Below are 12,151 nucleotides of genomic sequence, written 5' to 3'. Positions count from 1 at the left end.
TTTTCTACCTTTCAGCCCTGAAGATGTATTCCTCCATCATCATGAAAGAAGTTCTTAAATTGAAGAGAATTGTATTTAAGGCTATATGTAACTATGCAACAGATGAAGGGTTACCTGAACCTAGAACCCTTACTGTAGAAAACTGGATGAAATTTACCAGCTCGTGGCCCTGTCTTAGCAAGCATAATTAATCACCTTGCCACCATCATTCGATTTTTTTTTTTCCCCCTTAGCATATGTTTGGATCTCGTCGTGGCTCTGGGTCGTAGTTCTGAACATCAGTTATCAGATTATGGAAACTTTCATTGGACTTTAGACACGTGAATATCACTGTGGAAGTATCTGAGATATCGAGCGCCTTTATTTGTGTAATACTTTAAAATTTTTTTTTTTCAACGTTTATTTATTTTTGGGACAGAGAGAGACAGAGCATGAACGGGCGAGGGGCAGAGAGAGAGGGAGACACAGAATCAGAAACAGGCTCCAGGCTCTGAGCCATCAGCCCAGAGCCCGATGCGGGGCTCGAACTCACGGACCGCGAGATGGCGACCTGGCTGAAGTCGGACGCTTAACCGACTGCGCCACCCAGGCGCCCCTATTTGTGTAATACTTTAAATGAACCTACATGTTAAACTTGTATTCATTTAATTTAAAAGGGACTTGGTCTCACCGCCTTAAATGGGAAACCGGCATCACTTGCCATGAATATTTGGTTCTGTTGAGTGTCCCAAGGCCCAGGTGGATTCTGTCGCCAGCAAAGGCTTTGAGTCTTAGTCTTGCTCTCCCTTTTTGTCAAATCGGAAGATGGCAGGTGTTAGGCGTGAAGGGTGTATGGGCACCACCCTGAGGTGTTCTCTTTGCTGTGATCAGAATAACAGCAAGGGAAGTGAATCCCCAGGTGGGACAGTGGCTGTATACCTCCACCTCCGGAGTCCCATTCCTCGGGGGAGACTGTGATCTGATTTCGTATGCCCGATGTATTATCTCCTCTGAGAAGAAGGGAGGAGAAAGGTCTGGGTGGTGGGGGTTGCCCGTCAAAGGTGACAGCACCCTGTCAGATTGGTGCTGCTTACAGTACTACATGTGGCCCTCCCTTGCCAGCTCTGACTCTCCCTGGTGGTGGCTACGACCCCAGACTGACCAAGACTTCTTTCTAGCAGGAGACCACTGTCTGCTGCTCCTGTGAAGATGTCTACTCCAGACCCACCGCTGGGCGGAACTCCTCGGCCAGGCCCTTCCCCGGGCCCGGGCCCCTCCCCTGGAGCCATGTTGGGCCCTAGCCCAGGCCCCTCGCCGGGCTCTGCCCACAGCATGATGGGGCCCAGTCCGGGGCCTCCCTCAGCAGGACACCCCATCCCGACCCAGGGGCCTGGAGGGTACCCTCAGGACAACATGCATCAGATGCACAAGGTAGGGAGCCCGGGCCCACTGACCGATTGGCTGGGTCTGCGTGATCAGCCGTGCATCCTGGCTTCTGCTGCCAGCCAGCAGCCTTTCCACCGTGTGTCTCCCACACCCAGCATTCCACGTGGGAAACGCGCTAACACTGCTCCAGGGTTGTCTTTCGTTAATGAATAAAAAGTGCCCAGCTCCTTAAAAATAGCTGTGTCACTTGGTTTCCCACACTCACCTGTGTAACTTACGAAGCAGAGCAGTGGGTGCCCCTTATCCCTACTCGATCCTGCGCTTGGGCGCCACTCACTGTCATAACGACTTACTTGAACTGATCAGGGATGTTTTTTGCCAATGGGGTGTAAAAAAAGCCTCCCAACACAAATAATTTTTCTTTCTCCCTGTGTTCCTGGGTGGTGGTTGGGGAAGCGAGGAAACATCCTCTTATATGTATGAGCATCTAAAGGAAAAGGTGATGTGTTCAAGTCTCAGAAACCACAGGAGACCCTCGCAGAATATGCAGATTGTGTGGCCTGGAGGTCAGGGTTCTGTGTTGACCCCCATAGCCTCCCTACCAGGGCCATCCATGTGTTTGTACCCCATTCCACTTAATCTCCCCTCCCCACCCCACCCCCCGCTGCCCCACCCATTAGGTGTAGGTGGTTATTGTGCCCATTTTACAGATGAGGAAGTAGGCTCTCAGAGAAATGGTCCCTCACTGTGTCCATGGCAGAGCCATCTTGTGCCTCTGGGTCCTCCCTGCCTTCCCCATCTCCTACACGTTTTGTATTTTTATTTTTTTTAATGTTTATTTATTTTGAGAGAAAGAGACAGTGTGAGCAGGGGAGGGGCAGGGAGAGAGGGAGGCATAGAATCCGTAGCAATTCCAGGCTCTGAGATGTCAGCATAGAGCCCGACATGGGGCTCGAACTCACGAACCCCAAGATCATGACCTGAGCCAAAGTCGGACGCTCAACCTACTGAGCCACCCAGGTGCCCCTCCCACACATTTCTGGCAACAGTATCTTTCTTGTCACTTCCTGGGAAGCAGTTGGTGAACCAGCCCCCTCCCTCCCCTCGCTGATTTAGTCTGGCTTCTCCAGCACAGCCTCCTCTTTCCCTCTCTGCCCATTTTGTTTTTTTTTTCTCTTATCACTGGCACACACCCCACACCTACCGTTTGTCCTGCACAGTGTTAGGAGCCAGGGCCCAGGGGTAGCGGGACACTCCTCGTCTGCGGAGAAGTTCCCTTCCCGAGGGCTGCACCCTCTTCCTGCGTATGAAGCTGCTCCTCGTGGTCCCAGCCAAGCACCCTCTCTTCCTCCCATCTTCCTTCTCTCGTGGCACACACTGAGTTGTAGTCAGCTGGGCCACCCATTAGACTGTTCCCGGGGACCGGGATATTTGGGCCAGTCAGGGCCCAGCAGTGTCCTGGAAGGGTCCCGGAAGATGTCCCCTTCACCAGCTATTGCAACAGGGGAAGTACTTAGTGCTGAGGGAAAATAGGTGTCATCGCTCCACAGAGGACCGACGTGCCTCTCAGGAGGGATGGAACCATGCCACAGACAGCTTTCCTCCCCACTAGTAGGCTGGAGGCTGATCTCAGATCAGCGAGGACACCTAGTGTAGTGTAACCATACTTATAGGCAGAAATTTCTGTTTGTCCCTCTGACTTACAGTCTCCCAAGGAGGAGGATTCCTGATCCAAAGACTTGTCACCAGGTCTCCTTCTGACAATTAATGGCGAGCTTGGTGTCCCAGTCATAAACAGCTCCTCACCAGGAGCTCATGTCCTTTCCTCATGGGATTTTGGCCATCTGAAACTGTCTCCTGGCTTCCTGATCCATCTGTCCCTTCGCCTCCAGATCTCTAGCCGCCTAGGTGGTCAGCCATCGCTGTGTGACATTGCTTCATGCATCTACTTGACACTTAGTGTAGGTATCAGGACCGTAGCTTGGACCTAAGCTGCTTGGTCACATTGGCGATTCAATATGTACCATGGCGACCTTGGGTGGACATTTTCAGTGGCAGTGAACTTCTCTCGGGTGGCCCTTTGCCTCCTGCCTCTTCCTGTTCCCTCTTGCTGATCTTGCCTTTTCATCATCCCCTCTTACAGCCGATGGAGTCCATGCACGAGAAGGGCATGTCAGATGATCCCCGCTACAACCAGATGAAGGGAATGGGGATGCGGTCGGGGGCCCACGCAGGCATGGGGCCCCCGCCAAGCCCCATGGACCAGCACTCCCAAGGTACCGTTTGATTACTCTTCTTTCCTTGTATGTGTTGTCCCCCTGGGTGCCCTGAGGTCATTTTTCTAGTTGGGTCTCCCGTAGGCACATACAGGGTAGACTCAGGACAGTTCAGCCCTTGGGAGACTGTTGGGCTTGGGGTTGGGCTTGGCTGGTGCCCGTCTCAGGCCAGTCTGTCTTTGAGCAGCCCCGGGAGTGGGGACGCCAAAGGGGTGGATCCATGTGAAGCACTGGAGGTTAGATGGGGGCTGAGCAGAGTGGGCGCCTCAGGCTGGCAGCTCCCAAGCTACCCAGGAGCGTATTAAGGATACACCTTCCCGGGCCCCACTTCAGCTTCTGCGACAGAATCTTGGGGTGGGGGTGGGGCTCTGTTTTAACAAGCCTTCCAGGTGGTTTTTCTGAACAGGGCAGCTTGAGAATTGATGGAGTATATGATTTCCTCTTATCGGTGGGAAGCTCATTGCGCCCAGGGGCTCTACATGGGGGTCAGAGGAGCATTCTGTCCTAGCTGAGGGGCAGGGGGCAGGCCTGAGGGAGGCCTGGATCTGTGTAACATCCCAGCATTGACCCTTGGCAACTTGCTGAAAGCTGAGCCAACACCAAACCAGTTGTGCCGGCCGCTGGTCAGGCTGCCAGAGCGTGTCCTCTCTCTGGGCACTTGTCATTTGAATCACAGGAGTAGAGTCCCTTGGCCACCCCCGTCTCGAGACAGGAGCTGGTGTCAGCGCAGCCGAAAGGTTGCCGTCTTTGCCTTAGACGTCCTAGAATGTGTGTTGCCGAGTGACCACTTGGATCCACGTGGCCCCACAGGTTACCCCTCCCCTCTGGGTGGCTCTGAGCACGCCTCCAGTCCGGTTCCAGCCAGCGGCCCATCCTCAGGCCCACAGATGTCGTCTGGGCCAGGAGGGGCCCCGCTGGACAGCGCCGATCCCCAGGCTTTGGGACAGCAGAACCGGGGCCCGACTCCGTTTAACCAGAACCAGCTGCATCAGCTCAGAGCCCAGATCATGGCCTACAAGATGCTGGCCAGGGGCCAGCCCCTCCCCGACCACCTGCAGATGGCGGTGCAGGGGAAGCGGCCGATGCCTGGGATGCAGCAGCAGATGCCAACGCTACCTCCACCCTCTGTGTCCGCAACGGGACCCGGCCCCGGCCCCGGCCCCGGCCCCGGGCCAGGTCCAGGACCAGCACCTCCAAATTACAGCCGGCCTCACGGTAAGACCCACCGTCCACAGCGCTCGGGGTAGGGAGGGGACTGGGCGAACCGACCGGGATGGGGCAGCAGTGTCAGCCGACCTGGGCCGTGCTGCCCGCATGCGTCCCCCCAGAGACAGCGCGGCGTCAGCACTCGGCGCTCGGGCAGGCGGGGCTGCCAGCGCGATGCAAGTTCCGCCGCCTCTCCGCTCTCCTCCCCCCACCCTGACCTCTCGTCCACACTGAGGGGCTGTTGTTGGCTGTGTCCCCTGGAGCCAGGACTGCCCGTGGGGGTGGATGCGAGCATAAACACAGGATGCCTTTTATTCTCTTGTTTCTCCCCGTGTGCAGGTATGGGAGGGCCCAACATGCCCCCCCCAGGACCCTCAGGTGTGCCCCCTGGGATGCCAGGTCAGCCCCCCGGAGGGCCTCCCAAGCCTTGGCCTGAAGGTAAGTTTCCTCTGTCTTGGTGGCATGCCTGTTCCCTGCTCTTCACGAGCTTGCCCCCTAGGCAGAACCCCTAGGCAGAACCCGAGAGGGGGCTGAGGACAAGTCCTTGCCTTTTAGTTTTCTTTGTTTTAAATATATATTTTTTTATAGTTTATTTATTTATTTTGAGAGAGAGCGAGCATGAGTGGGGGAGGGACAGAGAGAGAGGGAGAAAGAGAGAATCCCAAGCCAGCTCCATGCTGACAGTATGTGGGGCTCAAACTCACAAATCAAGAGATCATGACCTGAGCTGAAGTCAAACACTTAACTCACTGAGCCACCCAGGCGCCCCAAGTCCTTGCTTCTTTCTGCCTTGTTGGGTCTATCCGTCCCTGGTCCGTTCCCAGAGGTTTAAGTTTGGTTCCACTGCATGATTCCCACCCCACCTTGTCCTGTGGGTCATGGTGATCCTGGGCTGTCTTTACCAAGAAGAGAAGGGTACTGATGAGCGGGTCCATTGTATGACTGCAGCGAGGCTGTGGGGCGGCATTGCTGTAGCCATGAATACCAGCCGTCAGAATTTGGGCCTCCGAGCCTGGAGGCCACGTGTGATCCCCTGGCCTCCTGAGAATATCCCCCAGTGCTGTGGGAGGCAGGCAGGGTGACAGGGTGGCTCAGGGTTCCATTTTTTCTTTGCGCAGTCTCTGTGTTCTGTGTAAAACGTGGTCTTAAGTATTGGAGAGGCGCATCTGTTGGGATGAAGCATGGGCAAAACGGACTCATTCCTCATCCTCTCGAAGGACGAGGTTTAGTGATGGGCACTGAAGAGCTAATTGCCTCAGTAGGCTTCCTTTGGCACCGGATGACAGTCCGGAAACTTCTGGTCCTAGGGGGCCATACGTGGCAAGACCAAACCTGTGAGCGGTGCTTGAGCAGGCGTGCCTTCGGGAAGGGGCACATACGCTGAGATCTAGAGGAAGCAGGAGGGAGTGAGACCCCTGAGCAGGAAGCAGCGTGGCAGCCTGCACGGGCTTAGTCAGCCGCGGGGACGAGCTTGCTGCCGGGGCAGGGAGTGCCCGGCAGGCTCTTCATTTACCCCTGGAATCGAGCCAGAATTCAAAGCTCTGTCTTCGCCGCTTGACCCCTCTTTCCCCCACCGCCCCCAGGACCCATGGCGAATGCTGCTGCCCCCACGAGCACACCTCAGAAGCTGATCCCCCCACAGCCCACGGGCCGCCCCTCACCAGCGCCCCCTGCCGTCCCGCCCGCCGCCTCCCCGGTGATGCCGCCCCAGACACAGTCGCCGGGGCAGCCTGCCCAGCCTGCCCCCATGGTGCCTTTGCACCAGAAGCAGAGCCGCATCACCCCCATCCAGAAGCCTCGGGGCCTGGACCCTGTGGAGATCCTGCAGGAGCGGGAGTACAGGTGAGGGAGCGGCTGCCTGGGGCCCCTCACTCAGGGCGGCCCTGATGCGTGTCAGTTTGGCTCACTGTTCTGAAAGCCAGTGAGGTATGTGACCAGAGAGCTGTCACCAGCTGCCTGGTTCTCTGTATAAGTACATATCCTTCCAGAGAAATCCGGTGAATGCCTGGGCAGCCCTGTGGTCCCAGATACTACATGGCGTGCACGCCGTTCGTCCGTGGGAGCATAGCTTAGATCATTGTTTGTACAAAGTGAGCTTTTCTTTCTTTCTCTCTTTTTAAGTTTATTTATTTTGAGAGAGAGTGAGTGTGTGCTTTGTGGGGGGTGGGTGGCAGAGAGAGAGGGAGAGAGAGTCCCAAGCAGGCCCCACACTGTCATTGCAGAGCTTGATGTGGGGCTTGAACTCATGAACTGTGAGATCATGACCTGAGCCAAAATCAAGGGTCAGACACTTAGCCGACTGAGCCTCCCAGGTGCCCCAGTGAGGTTTCCTTTTTTGCACGCATGGTATCTACCTGGGGGCTATACCATAATTTTTTTTTTTTTTTAATTTTTTTTTTCAACGTTTATTTTTTTGGGGACAGAGAGAGACAGAGCATGAACGGGGGAGGGTGAGAGAGAGAGGGAGACACAGAGTCGGAAACAGGCTCCAGGCTCTGAGCCATCAGCCTAGAGCCTGACGCGGGGCTCGAACTCCCGGACCGCGAGATCGTGACCTGGCTGAAGTCGGACGCTTAACCGACTGCGCCACCCAGGCGCCCCGGGCTATACCATAATTTATTCAGCCGTAATAAGGGATGTCGGGTTGTTTTGAATCCCCACCCCCAATCTTTTGTTGAAACAGTACTCTATGCACATGTGTCAGAATAAATCCATAAAACTGCCATTGCTTGGGTATGGGGGAACACATGCAGGGAAATTTTCCGAGAGTCTGGAAAATGGCCCTCTGCAGAGGCTGTCCCAGTAGGTGTGGGAATGGAAGTGCCCGTTTCTCCTTGCTGATGTTCGGCTCATGAACACTCCACAAGCAACCGGTCAAGCTTTGTGATGGGCCCTTCCCAAACATCACTAGTTGTTGGCTGCTTTGCCAAGGCCTTCTGGGTGCCAGGGGCTGGCTGCAGTGCCAGGCACACGGCAGGTCTGAATCACTCTATCCCATACTGCTGGGGCACCTCAGATTTGCCTCCTGAGCACCCTGTACCTCCCTCTCCCTTTTTTCCATTGCATTGATAACTTATTCAGGGCTGGCCTCCCTTGACGAATGTAAGCTCCATGAGGGAGGGCTGGGCCTCATTCGCCGTAATCCCCAGATGTATCAGGAAATCTTTGCCCAATAACAGTCTCCAGAATGCCTCCCCAGCTGTGATGTGCTCCGGAGCTCCCACCCCTGTACCCAGGCACCTCCCCTCCAGCTGCATTTAGACAGCTTAAACGTGGCCTTTCCGGATGTCCTCCTGTCCTTCCCCCCACCGTTTCCTTCCAGTCTCTGTTCCATGCACCCGGCAGCAGCTCATTGGGCCAGACCCTGCAGCCCCTTGACTATCGCTCGCCCTCCCTCACCCTCCGTGTCCTCATCTCAGCTTTCCTCCTCCGTCCCAGGAACTGGTGGCCTTCTTCACACTGTGGACGCAGCCACCTGGTCTGCCCCACCTATACACCCTCAGTGGTGCAGCCTGTTTGCCACACGGCAGTGTGAAGTCTCTTCTAAGTGACTTCTTTAGATCTCTTCCCCAGGTTCAAATCTGCCATTAGTGTCCCATTGCCCATCCAGGAAGCGCCTTTTTGTTTTTAGTCCCTGCCCGAGGCTTTGTCCTTGCCTATTCCACTCTCCCTGTTCCTCTTTCTGTTGAGTAAGTTAGACTCATTACTGCTCCAGGGCCTTTACAGAAGCTGGGCTTGATTCTTTGGCTAATTTAGGCCTAATTGCTGAGGTCACCTGCCCAAAGTGGCCCTGTCCACCTCCCTCACTTCCAGCTCCCTTCTCAGAGTACGTGGTACTCTCTGGAATTAGTATAAACATTTTTAACTGCTTTATGGCCTGTCTTGTTGATAAGCTTGTGAGCTCTGTGAGAATAACAAATATCCCTGTTAGTCTTGTTTAGTGCTAAGGTCTAACACCTGGGTCAGTCCCTGGCACACAGTAGGTGCTTAATAAATATGCGAAACACTGAGAAGGGGGATTATCGCATTTGAACTTTAAGACGAAGCCTGTAGGGTTGCTCTGCGCATTCTCCCTAGGCGAATTAGAGATCCAGGGCTGGGGTAGAGACGCTGGTCTGCCTCCATAAGCCGCTCACACTGCTGGGATGTCAGAAGGCAGGTGTGCCCTGTCGGGTTCTGGTTTCTGTGCCTGTCCTCCTCTTTATGTGTTGTGCGCTGTGGCTGGCGTCCTTTATTGAGCTATTTCTTGTCTCATCACTGGGATCTGCCTTCCTTGAGAGGTAGGTTCTCCTGAAGCTCCACCTTTAAAGAGAGGGAACAGAGGAGCTCCCGTGAATAGACAAGATCTCTCATCACTGCTCTTTTCTTCCGTCTCTGTATCCCAGGCTGCAGGCTCGAATCGCACACCGAATTCAGGAACTTGAAAACCTTCCCGGGTCCCTGGCCGGGGATTTGCGAACCAAAGCGACCATTGAGCTCAAGGCCCTCAGGCTGCTGAACTTCCAGAGGCAGGTGGGCACAGGTGCAGGCCCGCTGCTTGAGGAAAAGGGCCTTTTCTCCTACTTGCCAGGCAGTTATTAAATGCGCCTTGACGTTGAGAGCAGCAGTGTCCTTGCGTCATTAGCTGGCTGCGCATCTCTCCTCTCGTGTCGTGCACAGCGGTGGGACAGTAGCCGTTCTTGGGATGAGTAGTTGTGTGTCTTCCCTAAGACATCACATCGCATTTTGAAACACTAGACTTAAAAATGGGCCTGTTTCTGAGGGTGCTTTAATTTTGAATGACCCGTAAGAAGTATTTTCTGTGGGATTGACGATAGGCGAAGCTGGAGACCTCTGAAGGTGTGAGAGAACCTTCTGGGTGTCCAAAAGCAGTTGTCTCGTGACCTGTGCTTGCGCTACCCATGGGCCCCCTCCAGACGGCATTTAGCAAGGATCCTTCCGGAAATCCAGAGCAGCGTTCTGTCTAGCTTGGGATGTGTAGTTACTCGTGGACCTGACGGAGTTGTGCGCGTCTTGTCTTCCTCAAGCTGCGACAGGAGGTGGTGGTGTGCATGAGGAGGGACACCGCCCTCGAGACGGCCCTCAATGCCAAGGCCTACAAGCGCAGCAAGCGGCAGTCCCTGCGCGAGGCCCGTATCACCGAGAAGCTGGAGAAGCAGCAGAAGATCGAGCAGGAGCGCAAGCGCCGGCAGAAGCACCAGGTGCGGGGTCCCCACCCAGCGCGAGACTCGGCTGAGCTTGCACGCTGTGGAGTCTCGTTTGGTTTGTGTGTGAGCGTGCTGCCTGTTTGTCTTTTCTGTTCGCCGTAACGGTATTCTGGGCACCGAGAGTATGTCCGTGGACAAAACCAAATGGCAGTGGGAGGACGGGCCGTAATCACATATACCACGTTGGGAGGTGGTGGAGTATGAAGAGGCGTAAAGCAGGGGTGGATGGAGGGTGACGGAGGGGCTGTTTACACAGTGTGGATCTGAGTGGAGACCTGAGGGAGGGTAGCCACAGGGACATGTGGGCAAGCAACTTTGCAGATCCAGGGGAAGATGCAAAGGCCCTGGGGCTGGAATGTGCCCTGTGTTCTCTGGCCAGCAGGGATCCCAGGGTGGGGAGATGGGGAGGATGGGGAGGTGACGGGAGAGCTTATGGGCCGAGGGCACAACTTGGGCCTTTGCTCTGAGTGAGGGGGGAGCCATGGAGGGTCCTGAGCAGAGGAGGCCGTGATCTGACTTTACTTTCACAAGATCAGTCAGGAAGACGAAATCTGTGTGGAGTAGGATGTGGGGATGATTCTGTTTATTTGCTCATTTCCATTGTTTTTTTTTTTTTTTGGTAAGTTTTTTAAATTTTACTTTGAGAGAGAGTGAGAGAGAGGGTGGGGGAGGGGCAGAGAAGGAGAGAGAATCCCAAGCAGGCTCCATACTGCCAGCGCAGAGTGCAACGCAGGGCCTGAACTCACAAACCACAAGGTCATAACCTGAGCTGAAATCAGGAGTCGGATGCTTAACCGAATGAGCCACCCAGGCGCCCCATTTGCTCATTTACATTTTCTAAAGCTCTTTACTCCCTATCTAACACTGGTAACCACTGTGAGCAAGGGTTTTTGGTATATATCATTCCAGGTAGCTTTCTTGTGTATGCACAGAATAATCAGAAGTTAAGTAGCCACCTGTAAACAAATACGTACACATGTTCTAAGTATTGTGGAAGCATGATTTTTAACATGTATGTTGTGTTCCTTAGTGTGTCCAGCATCCAGTAATTTATGCAACCATTTTCCTGTTCGGGCACAGGTAGCATGTTCTCAACCTTCCAGTGTTAAAGAGAACGCTAAACTGGGCATTCTTGTATTTTAATTCTTTTGGCCAATATCTGCTCGTTTTCCTTAAAGTAAATTCCTGGCAGTGGAATAATTGGTTGGAGGGTCAGAGCGTTTCGAAGTGGTTACGTTCAGTGCCAGGTGGCTCCAGCAAGGCGGCTTGCCCTGTTGTACACGAGGGAGGGCCCTTCCCACCGGTCACCGGCATGGAGTGTTTCCTTGTCCAGAGAACGCCGAACCGCATAGGCAGACGGTGTCCTGGTACTGTTTTGGTTATGTCCTCTTGGTTTTAAACCAACTGCCTTTAAAGTTTTGTCTCGGCTGGGGTAACACTGTAGTGAGCCTGTGGAATAGCCAGTCCTGTTTTCTGTGTGTGTTCCTGCAGGAATACCTCAACAGCATTCTGCAGCATGCCAAGGATTTCAAAGAATATCACAGATCGGTCACAGGCAAAATCCAGAAACTCACGAAGGCTGTGGCCACGTACCACGCCAACACGGAGAGGGAACAGAAGAAGGAAAACGAAAGGATTGAGAAAGAGAGAATGCGGAGGCTCATGGTAAAGTCCTGCCTTCGTGACGTTGTGTCCCTTTGTGTGTGCTTTGGGTGTGACAGACACCAGGGATCGAAGACCCTGTGTTCTGCTGAGGCGGTTGACTGGTCGAGTTAGCGCTGGGACAGAGAGAAAGAACGGGCTTGGGTTTGGGCGTCCAAGAGACCTGGTCTGAGACCTTTGCCTCTTCATTCCACCAGTGATCAGAAGACCTTAGGCTGGTTAGCTGGTGGCTCTGTGTTCTCCCCAGAAAAGGGAGGGGGCACCGACTCCAGGTTCGAGAGTGACCGATGTGATCCCTGTCCTCCGTCCCACCCTTTGTGTCTGGCTATTCAGAGGCGATTCTCCAGCTGGGCAGATATTGGCAGGCACTGCTCTAGGTACATGGCCACAGGAGTAAGAAGCGTGCAGTCCCTACCCTCATGGCTGCCCCCACTG

General features: G+C 54.4%; 1 protein-coding gene across 5 annotated transcripts in view; it reads left to right on the top strand.

The window, feature by feature from the left end:
- SMARCA4 (SWI/SNF related BAF chromatin remodeling complex subunit ATPase 4) overlaps nt 1-12,151 on the top strand; it is a 92,151-nt gene that overhangs the window by 16,468 nt on the left and 63,532 nt on the right. For 4 of the 5 annotated variants that reach the window (XM_086699067.1, XM_086699066.1, XM_086699065.1 and 1 more), the window contains exons 2-9: nt 1,161-1,410; nt 3,509-3,641; nt 4,452-4,856; nt 5,187-5,285; nt 6,431-6,689; nt 9,233-9,359; nt 9,875-10,048; nt 11,546-11,719. In XM_086699067.1, coding sequence (XP_086555193.1) covers nt 1,189-1,410; nt 3,509-3,641; nt 4,452-4,856; nt 5,187-5,285; nt 6,431-6,689; nt 9,233-9,359; nt 9,875-10,048; nt 11,546-11,719 — 1,593 coding nt within the window. In that variant the 5' untranslated portion in view covers nt 1,161-1,188. Of the gene's footprint in view, nt 1-1,157; nt 1,411-3,508; nt 3,642-4,451; nt 4,857-5,186; nt 5,286-6,430; nt 6,690-9,232; nt 9,360-9,874; nt 10,049-11,545; nt 11,720-12,151 lie in introns of all 5 variants that reach the window. The other variant, XM_086699064.1, reaches the window with a different exon arrangement.

Source organism: Puma concolor, chromosome A2 (genome assembly GCF_028749965.1).
Source record: "Puma concolor isolate L17-30 chromosome A2, mPumCon1.1.hap2, whole genome shotgun sequence".
NCBI lineage: Eukaryota > Metazoa > Chordata > Mammalia > Carnivora > Felidae > Puma > Puma concolor.
This window is presented reverse-complemented; position numbering and strand designations above follow the sequence as displayed.